The sequence below is a fragment of the Strongylocentrotus purpuratus genome, unplaced genomic scaffold (assembly GCF_000002235.5).
Source record: "Strongylocentrotus purpuratus isolate Spur 01 unplaced genomic scaffold, Spur_5.0 spur5_scaffold_6, whole genome shotgun sequence".
Lineage (NCBI taxonomy): Eukaryota > Metazoa > Echinodermata > Echinoidea > Camarodonta > Strongylocentrotidae > Strongylocentrotus > Strongylocentrotus purpuratus.
Window position 1 is genome coordinate 53,832,045 of NW_022145612.1, and position 15,802 is coordinate 53,847,846.

A 15,802-nucleotide genomic window follows, 5' to 3' on the forward strand; every position below is an offset into this window, starting at 1 on the left:
ACATATATCATGGTGTCTTTTAGGAAGCACACAGGACTTTAAAAGTTAATTCAAGTCTGACTTTGGTTTTATCTTGTCATTTACAAATATGATGCTTCTATTTGTAGTCTCTAGACTGAAAGTGTAGGTGCGAGACTTGTGTAGCTTATGAATGAATGGAGGGGGGCAGCTGTGGTTAAGGTCAAGAAATAGTCATACATGCTTGCATGCAAGTTGCTCTCTGTTGTCTAAATGATTATTCAATGCTAGTTAGTTTGTTTCGTATAAAAACTTATTCTGCTCAGGATGTCACCCTCCACCAGAGTGAAAGTACATGTTCTTGATAAATGGTGTTATTATTTTTGCATATAGACATGTGAAATGGTTTGCTGAAGAATCTGAAATATTTTTTTTTGTTTATATGGCATTATTTAATGGTGTGTGACTGTCATATTTTTCCTTTTAAACCTTGGTCTATTCATTGACACTGGTTTTGATATGTTTTTATGTTTCCATATTATGCTGGTGATGATAAGTTATGATGAGAAGTGCATGCTAATTACAAATTTGATTAACATTTACACGTAGCTTGTTTTGATTAAAGTATTAGCTATGGGTCGATGAAACAGTTAATTTTGCAAAAATAAAGCTACATGCACGGAAATCAAGATAGGAAACAACATTGACAATAAGTACATTCATGCTAAAACTTTAACCTTTATTGGTTAAGGTAACCACGTAGTATTATTCCTTAAAACAGAATATACTATGATTTCATTTTTATAAGTCTTTGGAATTATTTCATGTCCAAATAAATCCTGACTGAAAGTCAAAAAGTGCTCTAATTTCTATGCACAGTTGCCAATGGTGGTAGTGGTACTGACAGAAATGGTGTAGTTGAATTCACATACGGTACTCAAAATTATATTTTCTTATCATGGAATAAGAGGTCAGTGAAACTGGAATATCTTTACAAAAATCTTCTGTATACTTGTGTCCATATGAATATCAGCTTAGCCTTCTAGATATCTTGTGTTATTCTGAGATTGTTTGTATTGCACATACAGTGTGTAAAGTTGCTACTTATATGTATATGTATGTCTATTGCTCTACTTTACATAATGTTTTCATTGCCAAAACAGGGTGAAGCTCAAGGTAAAACAGACGTACAAAAATATGTCGATGTTGATATATTATTTCTCATACATGAATATACATGATCTCTCTGTGTTCACCTTATTCATAAGTTATGTAAATATACTTAATAACGTGTTGGGTGTTATAATTTGGACCATTAAAATGCATTATTAAATGAAAAAATATTTTGTAGTTATAAGAGCAGTTATTTCTCACAGCAACTATATTAATTCCTTTGCCTCACATTAGTTTTGGCTGAAATTTCTCATTAGAATTGTATCTGATGCTTTATATAAATGTACACCGGTAACTGGGGGTAAGAATAATTGCATTCTCCCTATTTATTGAAATAGCAATAAGATATTTTACTGAACTTTTAATCAATCTTGCATTATCAATAATAGAGATTTGTTCATCTGCTCTTCCATTTTGGGGGATTAATTTGTACAATCTAGTAATCAGTCCAATTGATTGATTACTTTTAAGTAGTGAAGTTTTGACCATTTTTAAAAGCATACCGACAAAAGCCAAAAACCAGCGTAAGAGATGCAGTACAATCTGGGCATTCCCTACAATGCGAGGCCGATGATATCATACATGCTTAGCTGCATGTTATATATTTAAAAAAAGTTCATGTAGGTTTTTAATTTTAAAAGACAATTTATCATGAACATCCAAATATCAAGGAAAGAAATACTACCGGTATTTGGGTTCTCCCCTACTTTCTGCAATTTTTTTTTTTTGTACATTGCCGGGCCAAAGATATCCAACTAACTTGATCAGTTGTATATGGTTGACAGAGCAAGGACTAAGGACATGCAGGCTCCTGATTAAAAAAGGGACAAAAAGGCATATGAAATGGTGTGATGATTCCCGGATGATTTAATTCTAATTAAAACTCTCTTTTCTAGTGTGCAATTGTGAAACATTTCTTAATTCACATTGAAGGAAAACAAAAATTGAAGGCATCAAATTTGAATGTACTGATCCCAAGGATGACTCTTTTTGTAGATGAGTGATTGTATTTCCAATTCTTAAAGACATGGCATCATTACAAATGCATTTTATTTTATAATACTCTTGTCTCTCATTATTTCTCTTTCTCTATCTCCCTCTCTCTCTTTCTCCCTTTACCCACCCTCCCTCCCTATCTCCCTCCCTAACTTCATCATATGACATCAAACATCTGCTTCATACCTGTACAAAATCACTGTATAAAAGATTTGGAAACTCCAATAAGAATCTGAGAAACAAAGAAATCTGTATTGATAGTAACAAAAGATTACATAATATATTACATATATACGTCTCAATGCCAAATATATAGATTTATATACACAAAACATCTTCTTTTAGTAAAGATGGTACACATACTCTTGACAAAAATAAAATGAAACGCACAAATATTGAAACTTTGTTTCAAAACTAAATAGGAAACATAAAACAAATCGGGGTAATGCTCATTTAAAGTACCATCAGAAATATTTGTGCTGAATGAAAAATACATTGAACTTGATTAAACCAGGGATCAATGCGTTGTTTGTTGATTAAATCAAACGGTAAAATTGTGGTCGCAGATTTTGATTTAAGTTAGATTAAGGGAAATTTTTCATGGAATATGACAATTGATGATTTTCTCCATATCGAATGAGGAAGCTTAAAATGGGATTATATGAATTTAGAATATATTTGCATCTAGAATATTGATATAATTTCATTAATAGACTATAACAATATTGACTTAAATGACATTTCCTAACATTAATATGAATCCATAATTACTGTTGAATTGCTTAATAATAAAGTAAATGCCTTTATCATATTTGTCAGCCACATGCATATAAGAAATAATGTTTAAAATTGCATTATCATTCAAGAGAGAAGTTTTAAAGCTTATCTGATTAGTTTTCTTCCACACCCATATTTTGTTATTGCTCCATTTTCCCAATTTACAAATAACAAGTAATGTATCAAAAACTTGTGCATTAGAACAAAAACACTATTGATGTGCCTTTGCCAAACATAATAAAATGGTGTGTTTGCATAAACAGTGAATTCAAACTTATCAACATGGTGCCAGTTCAAGGATTTCAATGGTTACTCCCTTTGAAAATTTTGCAATGTAAAAAGGTTGCCAATTTGCCTAAGGAAACAATGGTTTTGAGCTTAACAACATGTTGATTCTTTCAGGATTTCAAATCTGACATTCCATTTAGAAATTTATGGGCATCAAGCCCAACCCACAGTGTTATTTAGGGTACGCATATGCGTGTTCTCTCCTTTTGAAAACACACCCCTATTAAGTCCGGTGTGTAAAGTCAGTACGGGTCAGATTTTTGTGTACTATGAGTCTGACTTTGGTGCGTGAAAAGTACCCCTTTACCAGACATTTTGGGAACATGCATGCAGTACTTCCGACCCTGGAGTAGGGGGGGGGGGGGAGCTGGGGCATCAAGCACTGTATGAAAATGCAACTATATTGGATGCAGTCATGCAAAAATTTGCTCTTTCTTGTCACACAGATATTAAATGACAATTTAGTGAGCAAAACTTCAAAACCAACAATTTTTCAAAATGAGTCAAATCCTTGTCGGCTTCTATATCTCCCACAGAAATATTGAAAATATTTACTAGACTGAATAGCAGCTTAACATCCGTTTTCATCAAATAATGAGTGATCCTGCCAACAACAAAATAAAGAGTCAAATTCCACATTCCAATGCATAAGAATAACTTCCAGCTTTCTGTTAGAAATTTCTAGACAATATTGAATGCAGCACCAGTAAATGGGATACAACCACAGCACAAACCCAGTTGAAGAGACGTTGCAGCCTAGCCTTAATGCAACAAACTGTCCATGTAGTAATCCAAGATCATTTCAGTTTAAAGTGTGCACTCACTATTTCTACACACATTTGAACTGAAAAAATACATGCTAATGTCCTCACAATATGCATCAAATATACATAATTCTAATTCCACACTGATGGCAAAATCCTTTGCATACTACAGGATGCCTCGAGGAAATACATGAATTGTAAGCTACACAAAACAATTGGACGAAACATGGAAAAGTCCAATATAATTGTATACCAAGTGCAATATTTCCTGCATGGACCCCCAAGAAACCAAGTGATATTTCAGATCAAATTTATTCAAGTATTATACATACTTTTCAAATCCTGAATTTCATGAAATCACTATTAATATATTCGTCCTGCACTATTTCTCACACCAATTTGCTGAGGAAGATCTATGTCACATCTTGTCCATAGCAATTTTGCAAACACTTATTGCTGTGCATATTCATTGTCTTGACTCAACTACTGTGCATTTTATATGGATCACGGGGATTCCTCTCAACAAGTTACCAAATACCGGTATCTGAAACATTGGGCAACCTCATGAAAAAAAAAAATCTCACGAGCAATGCTAAAATATGTCAAGTTGCATAAGCATAAGGGGTGTTGACAGAAACAGGTGAAACACTGATATCTTTGGGCTCTAAATTCTATAAGAATAATGATTTGAGATATGGAGCCATGAGTACTGAACTAAACAATATATTACAAGATTAAAATGCATAACTGTCACAATTCTTTTACTACAGAATGTTTCATCATGAATACGTTATCTCTTGATCACACCATTAGAGTAAACTAACAGTTATATTCAACACCAGGTGGTTGTCACTAACTCAAAAGAGTTCCAACCGTACACTCACTTTGAACAAGGATAAGAATAATAGCTTACTTTTTTTTTTAAATACGAAAGGAGCCAAGAACCGAGGCATAATTTGTTTTCCTTCTTTTTTACGTGCAAACTGTCCTAAAGAAACCTTCCAGGGCCCGTTGCATAAAACTTACCGTTGATGGTAACTTTACCATCAATGGCAACTACCATGGTAACAGGGCTCAACAGCCAATCAAAGTCAAGGTTTCGGTGGTAGTTATCATTGATCGCAAAGTTACCATCAATGGTAAGTTGTGTGCAATGATGCCCAGATCTTATAAAATACCTGAACAAAATACTCAAAATAATGATAAAATATATAAACTATATTGAAAAATGGCTTTACAGATGAGATTCATGAGAAAATTTGAATAAAACTTTAAATCAAAGGGGTTCCCAATTTCATAAAACCTTATTTGAATAAAAGTTAAAAACCAAAATTGTTTCAAACAGTGAAACACTGCAAACAATATTTGAATAAAAGCACCCAACACAAAACTAAATAATAATACTAATAACAAAATTTCTTGATCTTAACATCTCCTTGAAACACTTTGTTTAACAAACTGAAAAGAAAATAATCATAGATTCATCAAAGGGCACTAAAAATGTCTGCATGTAAGAAGGTATCTCTGACTAATATTGTACAAATCTTTAAACATTTTTTAATTTTTGCGTTGTAATGACACAGTTAATATATTGTTATATTGCTCTCCCCCTTTAATAGATATCATTTTCACATTAATAACCTCTGATTGATTGATACAAATATCAAGGTATATTATGTATAAAGCATATATATGTTACATAATTATCAAATAAATCTGTGTATAAATCCATCAATAATGTAATAAATATTTTCAAATCTACATTAAGAATAGACTAAATTGCCTATTGCAACTATATGATAATTTACCTATTATAAACTTATTTATTTATTTTAAGTTTATTATTTTACTGTTCAGTCTCATAAACATTACCCATAAATATATCTTGCTCTTTAGCAACTCCTATCCTCTATTCCATTTTCAAATTAATGTCCATCTGTGAAATCAATACAACCGAGCCTCCAGTTAAATTCCACAAGGAGTATTGTGGAGATCGAATCATCTACCAAGTACCAAGCAATGCATTTGAAGATAAAATTCTCCCACCAAAAAGTATTCTCAGCAGTCATTATACTTTTGAATGAATCTTATGAATCGGAAAACACAAAATAGTATTGCTACACATGTATTTTGCATGTTTACAGCAATAGAAATTCACTGCAAATGAACATCATTTATACCACCAAAAAAATCCATTCAGAAATCAGATCTACAAAATATTCATACTACTTGAAAAATTTGGCTTAAATTCACTTGGCACTAGGAATTTAAGAGTTAGGTAGAAAAACTGCACCAAGAAATATTCGAGAAAAGATGGAGTAAATCAATGTGTTTATTGCCTTATTTCACCAAGTACTCTTGAAATATTTTTCCAAGTATGCAGGGCATAGATCTACTTGTATATCTGACTCATCCAAATAATGTACAATGCAGCACTATGACCTCATGCCACAGAGCAGCATTACTCACAAAAACAGCTGCAACAGCTACAAAGAAATGTAGATCACAATCTCAAGTTCTAGCACAAGTCTGCAGATATCTTAATTCAGACAACTCATTGTGGCCAAGTCCTAGAAGAAAACAATCCAGGCACACTACATTTTCATGTACATGTTGCTCTTCTGTAAGTCTTAGCAGTCTATACCAAGTCCTGGAAGCGGTTGATCCAAGCAACATGGCTTTTCCTGCAGGGCCGTTTGCAGCCCCTGTGTTTCCACACCATGAGGATCTTAGCTTGACAATATCATCTCCATTAGTACTAAGAGAAGACGATCCCCAAATTCAGGTTCTGTTATGTAACTTGCAACTCACCTTTCTTCATTAGGAGCCTTTTGGTAGACTTCTAGTTAACCACAATTCCAAGAAAATTGTTTCAAGAGAATACCATAACAGGATAAATACCTTCCAAGTCTACCAGTGTATCCCAAGTTCTAGGAGAAGATGATCCAGGCAATTAAGCTTCTCTGGCACTTCTTGGATCATACTATTCCCAGAGAAAAATAAGTAAATTACTAGTAAATCCTTAGTCCAGGCAGGCACTGTTTCATGAGAATAGTGTTCTTAGTCTTAACAGTCTATCCCTCTATCCCAAGTTCTTGAAGAAGATGATCCAAGTAACTCAGCTTCTCTTGTGCCTCTTGAAGCTCACTGTACATCTTGAGGTTATTAGCGATGTGGTAACGGAGGTCGTCAATGATGGTGATGCTATCGACCTCCTCACGGTTTTCAACGCTTGCAGCATCCTCTTTGACAAGCTCAATGAACTCCTCGTTGTCTGTTATCTGAAAAGTCATCAATTGATGAAAGTGAACGAGATTATAATTGTACAATTAACACATATAACAATATTTTTGATTCAGTGAATAATAACAAAATCCCTACTTTTAACTTCAACCCTGGACCCAACACTACACTATACCTATCCCTAACACTAACCTTGAGCCTATCCTAAAATCCACGTCCAACTCAATCCCAAACTCTATATATATTGGATAAAATAAAACCCTGGATAAATGTTGCTAAAAGCAAAGGAAGTATCAGATCCCTGGACGGAACACTCTGTATATGAAAGATGTAACTCATGACTGCCCCAGGTTTTAAATTGAACCTGCATTATGTAGGAAAAAAGCAGTCTTTATTCAATTAATCCCCTATGTAACACAAAAAAACAAGGAAGATATGAATTGTAAAACACCTCTACATGCCATTCTTAGGAGGATCCTGAATAAACATCGCTATTTATGGCATTTTTAGAACAAACCCTACCTAAATATTATAAAATACTATCCAAGGGACTTGACCTGTAATATTGATGTATTCCCCTAGAACAGAATTACATGGTCAAATCAACTTGATTTTGAAGCAAACCTTCTGTTCAAGAGACCACTGCACTGAGTCAAAAGTCCATTTCTATTCCAAGATTGACACTGACAAGACCAACATCAGACTTACAATAGATTGAACATAAAATTACATTACCACGAATGGCAAAGATTTGGACAGTGTGGAGTACGCTCTGAGTCATTGATACCTCAATCAGACCAACAAGAGAAGACTAACACCACACCAAACAAAAGATTAAATTTCTTGGATTGGCCAATAATCGATCAGTTTGGAGTCAGTTTTGGGTCCCTGATACCTCGGTCATACCATCAAGACGGACAACAGACCACACAAACGTTTATATTACCTCCAATGGCCAAGAATCTGTTAGTTTGGAGCTGGTTTTGAGTCCTTTACGTGGTGTGATTGAGTTTAAGGTCACGACCCTTACCCTTTCAACTATCCTGCTGATGAACTCTACACACTGATCCTCCAGCTTGACCAGACTGAACATCCGGGAAACCCTCAGGACCTGAAAGACACTTTCTTCGGTCAGCTGAGAGGCGATCTTGTTGGCACAAAGCCTCTTGAGGCCTGGCAAGAGGTAGAGGTCAGCTACCACTAGTATCTCATAGCATAGATCTTCAGTCAGCTACAAACAGAACAAGAAGGTGAAGATTGTCAAATAGAATATCATCAAATAAACAGTATTTCAACAATCACTACTCTTGTAAAATAGGGATACAACAAGAACATCTTCAGGTATTTGCTCTAACATGTAACTCATGACACTTTGAGATTACTTTTCAGCCAACACAATGCAATATTAGGGACTTTTAGATTTGCACGACGAGAACGTGGACTGCTCTCGTGTGACATCCTTTTAAGGCAATGTGACGTCACTGCCAGTGCCTTAAAAGGACGTCACATTGTCTTAAAAGGATTTCACACATCGCAGTCCACGTTCTCGTTGTGTAAATCTAAAAGTTCCTATTGTATGATAGTAGAGGACTTCGCTCATCAAGGTTCCTAATGATCATACATATATAGTGCAAACAATGTTGATATGTATTGCAGGTCTTTGTGAGGGCAAAAAGGCCCCAAATAGGCTTTGAACAGTTGACAAGCATCCTGATGGTCTGGCTTCAGTAATCAGTACAATCTAAATCTGATCAGGTATTTTCTTTAATTGAAAGTCTTACATTAAATGCCCTTCAATTATGATTTGACAATTCATTTCACTACTAGGCACCTTGATTAAGATTTTACATGTTTAAGTATTCGCATCTAATGGTCTTGCAATTCCTCCAAAAAAAATTGGTTCTTTTTTTATTGAATAGTATGTTGTAGGCCTCCATCTTCGTAGCAACGCTATACAGTCCCCCCAACAACCCTGACAGTGACTCGCTGATCCAGCACATATCACAGGCCATTGATGATATTCTTGCTAAATTCCAACAAGCAGGAATCATTATTCTTGGTGATGTAAATCGCCTAAATCTAAGTCAACTCACCAACGGACATGGTTTAAAACAAGTGGTTGACAAAGCCACACGAAAAGACGCAATCCTTGATAAGATACTTACTAACATACAAAGCCTCTATTCCTCTATTGAATTAATGTCTCCAGTGGGCCGCAGTGATCATAGAGGGGTTAAGTGGCTGCCTAAAGTCTATCTGGTGAAACATGCTAACCGTACCACATCAAGAACCATTCAACCGATGAAGGAATCTGGCATAAGACGGTTCGGGAATTGGATTGTTCTTCACGATTGGTCTAGTGTCACAAATGCAGATGATGTCAGTACCAAGTGTGACAACTTCTACAATGACCTCAATTCTGCCATTGAGTTATACTTCCCATCAAGAGAAGTAAAGGTCCACTGCAAGGACAAACCTTGGATCACACCAGTGGTAAAAGAACTGATCAAGCGCAGACAGGCTGCTTTCAGTAGCTGCAGTCCCGAGTGGTCCAGTTTGAAGAACAAAGTCATAAGAGAAATCAAGAAAGCAAAAGTAGATTACTACAAGAATCGGATCCAAAGACTGAAAAACCAGAACCCAAGTGCATGGTTTAAATTTGTTAAAATTGCGACTAGTAACTCATCACCACTCAATGTTATCAGGGTTCCTGGAGTGGAAATAACTGATAGCCAAGCCATTGCTAATGCAATCAATCATCACTTTACTGACATCTCAGCAAACGTTCCCCCATTGGACTTACGACAACTACCAGCGTATCAGCCCATAAACCCTTCAAGTGTCATGGAGATTCATCCATGGAAAGTGTACTGCGAGCTGAAAAAGACACCAGTTGGTAAAAGCTGTGGACCAGATGGAGTGTCCGCAAAGCTGATTCGTGAGTTCGCAGCAGAGTTGAGTTCACCCATATGTGACATCATAAACACTTCATATCAGGAAGGTAAAGTCCCGTCACAGTGGAAAAGATCTATTGTCGTTCCGGTCCCAAAGAAATCTCCTCCCACAATAGATCAACTGAGACCAATCTCCCTGACTGACCACTTTGCAAAATTGGCTGAACTCTTCATCTATCGCCAATTACTAGCAGATATCGAACCTAACATTGACCCTCAACAGTATGGAAGTCGGAGAGGAAACTCCACTGCTCATTATCTCGTCAATCTTCTACATTTCCTCCACACCAATGCTGATCGGCTCCAAACTGTTTCCACCATTGTTGTAACTGATTTCTCAAAAGCTTTCGACTTAGTCAATCACAATATCGCAATAAATAAACTCTTCACAATGGGTGCTCGACCATCCCTGCTGCCATGGATCAGTAGCTTTCTTCATGGACGAGAACAGATGACAAGATACAACGGAGTACTTTCATCTTCCCTTACTCCAGTTGGAGGTGTACCCCAGGGTACTCGCCTTGGGCCAGCAATTTTCCTAGCGTTGATTAATGACGCATTGACAGACGCAGCAGGTATATCCAGATGGAAATACGTCGATGACATAACCTTCGCAGAAAGCCGAAGACGAGGGTCATGCAACATGATGCCCTCCACCTTAACGCTGTTCCATCAATGGTGTTTGGATAACGGTCTTCGCATCAACTCGTCAAAGTGCAAATCGATGAGAGTGTCCTTCTCACGGACCGAACTTCCACCTTTGCATCTTGAGCTAGATGATACAACTCTGCAGGAAGTGAAAGAGCTCAAGCTTTTGGGTGTCATACTGCAGCATAACCTACGTTGGGACAGCCACGTTCGTGATATCACAGGAAGGGCATCGCGAAAATTCTACATTATTCGGGCCCTAAAGCGTTATCGCGCCCCTGTGGAAGATCTCCTCACAATTTACACGTGCTACATTCGACCTGTGCTTGAGTACTGTGTTCCAGTTTGGAATTCATCCATTACATCTGAACAGGCCAATGATATCGAGAGAGTCCAGAGGAGAGCCCTCCGTATCATTTTTCATGATCGATACCACAGCTATGAACATGCCCTCCAGATTTCAGGTCTGCAATCCCTCTCTGACAGAAGGGAACATCTGTGCCTAAGGTTCGCAGAATCGCTCTACAAGCACTTTCGCGACTGGCTTCCAGAGATGCAGAGCACGAATCGACGATTGAGACACAGTGATAGATTGAGAGACTTTAAATGCCGAACAGAAAGACTAAGACACAGCACACTTCCTTACTTGGTAAGGACTCTGAACGAACATTTTTTCTGATGCCAATTATTTTGTATGCCTGATATTCACTTTGCTGTAATATAAAATGTAATACACTCCTTGTGGGGAGTATTTGCCAGTAATTGTGCAATAGGTATTTAATCATTGAATTTTTATATCAATATTTTCAATTATTCCATACCTAATTGTGATTTAAAATGTATATTAATAGCATTGAATTTTAAAGAACGAGTAATACTTGAATATTAATGAATTAACACCGAACATCTAGTACTTAGCCAATAGGTATTTAATCATTGAATTTTTAAATCAATTTTTTCAATTATTTCATATTCAATTGTGATTTAAAATGTATAGTAATAGCATTGAATTCTAAAGAACGAGTAATATTTGAATATTAATGAATTCACACCGAACACCTAGTATTTAGCCAGTGCAATATGTTTATTTTAATTTTTTTACTATCAACAAATTTCAATATTCTTCGCGAATTTGCAATGTAATTCACTTTATTTCTTAATCCATCATGAAATCCAATTTCAAGATTTCCAATATGTTTTACCAATGACAAAAAATCAACCCTTCGGCATGCCATATTCGTAATAGTAATGGTTTTAATGATTAATTTCAATAGTATATTTTTAGGATGTTTCAGTTAAGAATTTCATGCTTATTAATTGAAATTAATGATAGTTGCTATAATAATTGTCATTTGATCACTTTTATTTGTATTTCAATGTTGATTGCCTAGACTGTTTTAATATATTATTGTATAATTGCTTTTATCATGTATATACATTGTAAACTTTTGTAACCATTGCAATTCAGTCTTTGGACTGCGAGAATGGATAATTATCAATAAAAATCCTTCAATCAATCAATGTAGGCTTCAGATGCACCAAAAATTAAAAGAAGCTGGAAAAGGTAATTCTGGTATAAACCCACCTCTTCTGGTATTTATCCCAACCTCAAATCAAATATTCCATCACTCTCACACCACATTTATCAAATATAATAAATCTTAAACTGTCATTATGCTTTCTGTATGTAGGAGTTCAAATATTATTGAAGTTTGCTGAATAGAATAAAATAAAATTAAGAAGCTTTGTATACATACATTCACACTGTCTGTGTAGAGGTAGTAGATGACTTGCATAAAGACGTCTGATGTTACTTCATGGAGACTGATGATAGGAATGGAGTTCTGATCTAGTGATACCTCATTGAAATGATCAGCAAAGAGACCTTTGAAGTAATCACTTCTCTCTGTGAAAAACATCTAACAGGAAGAATGCATTACAATACCATAATATATAACAGAAATTAAGTGCAATATCAAAATGTTTACTATTTAAGATTTTGACAATGTTGTCAAAGTAATTGAATTGTTTTATTAAACCATTGGGTGCCTGAAAGAAGGCCATTATGGAAACTGAAAAGGCCTTCTCACCGACACATGACACAATCCTCTTATCCTATAAAAGACAGAACATCAAGATTATTTTGTATAGGCTGTTGGCAAATCTAAAACACTGATAACCACTTCCTTTTCTTTGTTTGTTTGCGTGTTGGAAAACAGGAAGATCTGTCAGCAAATTTCTAAATGTAAGGACTTTCTTTTTCATTTTGTGGAGCTTGCTATAACATTTCAGCTATATTGTCTCCAAATTTGGTTCGTCAACACTCTTTCAAAATGGTGTAGCAACACCCCAGTATTTGTCTGTTTACATCTACATCTCTATAGGCCATAGAACATTTTATTATCTTTTAATACTTTAAAGAACATTTATATCTGATAAGAAAGTTTTCTTACTTTGTGGCAGAAGAATTTGTCCTGTTCTACTTCGAAGCAAACATCTGTGTACGGAGGAACTTGTAAAAGACCTCCACAGAAAGGAAACACTCCTTGTGCAAGCTGATTAGAAATTCATATGGGATTTTATCCATCAAAATGATTATCATCAGAATGCAGAAACAGGAATTAATTTGCTTTCTTGTGTAATTTATGGACTTTTCTATGTACCTGTTTGGCAAAGCAGATCAAAAACAAGTTATGACATTTGTTTGATAAAGACTGCTATGTGCTCTTATCTGAGTGAACTTGTAACAGACCATTAACAAACTGTATTTGCTTCATATATTTAGTTTATATACATTGAATAATTGTTTACTATACTATAAACATGATTTTTTTTTTGTAAACCATGCAAAGAAAATGTTTACACATATATCATAAGGGTTAATGGTACTATCAATTTCATGTAGTCATGAAAGCAGGCAGGCAGTTGATCAATTTGTCGGGGATTTTTAGAAATTTTTGGGGGGTGAAAATTGAAGAAAACTGATAAACAATAGTTAATGGAAAATGTATTTCTTTTAACAAAAGAATAGTTAGAATTCTATTCTAACCACGGTACAATTGACTCTAAAATCATAGATATATGTATCATCCTGACTATAGCAGAGATTTCATAGGAAATCTATACAATTATTGCCAATCATACAACTTAACTTCAACTTTGTCTAGATATTTATCACAATATATAACGTAAAATGAATGGTAATCGGAACAGGGATGACTCAGTTTTAAAGAATTAAAGAAATCAAAATTGGTATGAAAACTAATCAAGTCTGGCACGTACTTCACAGTAAGAGACTGCAAAATACAATAGAAGTCAGATTGAATAAAGTACACCAAACTAGAGTTGCAATGTTCATAGTTAATATTGCTTCAGATCATCTTATGGACTGGTTTTCAACATGCAAATTTATAAGCTAAATAGGACCTTTAAATGATGCTTTTAATACTTAACTAATATTAGTATGAATGAGACTTTGCACTATACTGGGGATGTACAACATATGCTCCTATGACAATTGCTTCAGCTGCAGACTTCAGCTGCAGACTGGTTCTCTCAAATATTGAAATTGATTGATTTTTCATTCCTGGGGACCTAATGACAAGCTATATTAACCAGTTATTAATGAATGAACCACAATACTTGGAGTATCAGACAAGCTTTCAGGTTATCAAAAACAAATTTTGTTTAAAATTATGCATACAATTTGAATATGTTAGTAAACTGATCTATTTCCTACACTAACCAAGTTCCTAACTTCAACCGTGGACCAACACTATACCTAACCCTAACCCTAAATCTAAATCTAACTGAAAACTTAATAACAACCCTACCTTTGACCTCATACTTTCTAAGAAATAGAGGTTGAAGCAATTTTCACCAGAGAAAATGTTGGATCATCAAGATTTTATACTCACTGGATCTCTTTTCTCTACAGGAAATGCCATCTGGGCCAGCTGGTTGAGATCATCTTGTACTGGTGTGTCGTCTAGTGAAGGTTCAACACTCACAATGTGAATATGGGTACCAGGTTTGCTAGGGACTGCCAAGACATTAAACAAAATGAAATACAGTGAAATCTGTACATAAAGACCGAATTCCTAGAAAGACTGCTTTTCCCTTGAGTGGTCTTCATATATACAGGTTTCAGAGTATCTACGTCACCTGGTTAAAGAGACAGCTTTTCTTAGCCTAAATAGTAGTCTTTCTAAAAAGGTTCCCTCAGGACATGTTTCTAATAGACAAACGGTTCATCAAATTGATAAAATTTTATGAAGTAACATTTGGTTGCCTTTATAGATCTATGAATATCATTAATGAAAAATTCAATGATTGAAAATAAAACATAGCAAAAAGGACCATGCACACATGTATTTAGATATTATATGTATAAGTCACAAAAAGAAAATAAGGTTTTATACTTACCATAGTCTTCGATCTCTTTTAGTCTTTGGTTAATCTTCTCAATGAGTGAGGTCATGCCGCATTGCTTGGCAAACCTCAGACAATCATCAACTATGTTAATGTGTACTTGCAAGGTTCCTGTATTGAGAGGATCAAGTTATTTACAATTTTTATGGTCTTCATTAAAATGCACATCCCTTCTTTGTAAATCAAAATTATAATGTATATCTGTCCTATCAATGCCACAACGGAAAAAGAAGAAAAACAAATCAACTACCCTGTGCAGTATTCTGATTGGAAGGCTGAAGTTTATCGATCTATCCTCACAAATAAAATAAAATTTCCTAGATGTATCTGCAGAATACGGAATAAAATTGCTAATCATTTTGTGTAGATACTGGTGTGATGCATCATATATTGTTTGTTTTAAATTTCTACATGGCCTGCAGTTAAATTCTTCTGTCGATAAAGGTAAACTATGTCGACATACTGTAGCTCCAATTTTTCCTTTGACAACATAAATGTTGATGTTCAAAACAGGTCTAACTAAAGATCTAATAAAACCTACTGCCACAAAAACATGAAACATTCATATTG

General features: G+C 35.0%; 1 protein-coding gene across 4 annotated transcripts in view; it reads right to left on the reverse strand.

Annotated features, from left to right (window-relative positions):
- Positions 1 to 2,358: 2,358 nt before the first annotated feature.
- The window catches only part of LOC583137 (ankyrin repeat and BTB/POZ domain-containing protein 1), a 30,054-nt gene continuing 16,610 nt past the window's right edge, over positions 2,359 to 15,802 (reverse strand). For all 4 annotated transcript variants that reach the window (XM_031000249.1, XM_031000250.1, XM_011670579.2 and 1 more), the window contains exons 8-13: positions 15,227 to 15,343; positions 14,719 to 14,843; positions 13,255 to 13,356; positions 12,559 to 12,720; positions 8,230 to 8,430; positions 2,359 to 7,237 (exon numbers count right to left, since the gene is read on the reverse strand). In XM_031000249.1, coding sequence (XP_030856109.1) covers positions 7,031 to 7,237; positions 8,230 to 8,430; positions 12,559 to 12,720; positions 13,255 to 13,356; positions 14,719 to 14,843; positions 15,227 to 15,343 — 914 coding nt within the window. In that variant the 3' untranslated portion in view covers positions 2,359 to 7,030. The remainder of the gene's footprint in view (positions 7,238 to 8,229; positions 8,431 to 12,558; positions 12,721 to 13,254; positions 13,357 to 14,718; positions 14,844 to 15,226; positions 15,344 to 15,802) is intronic.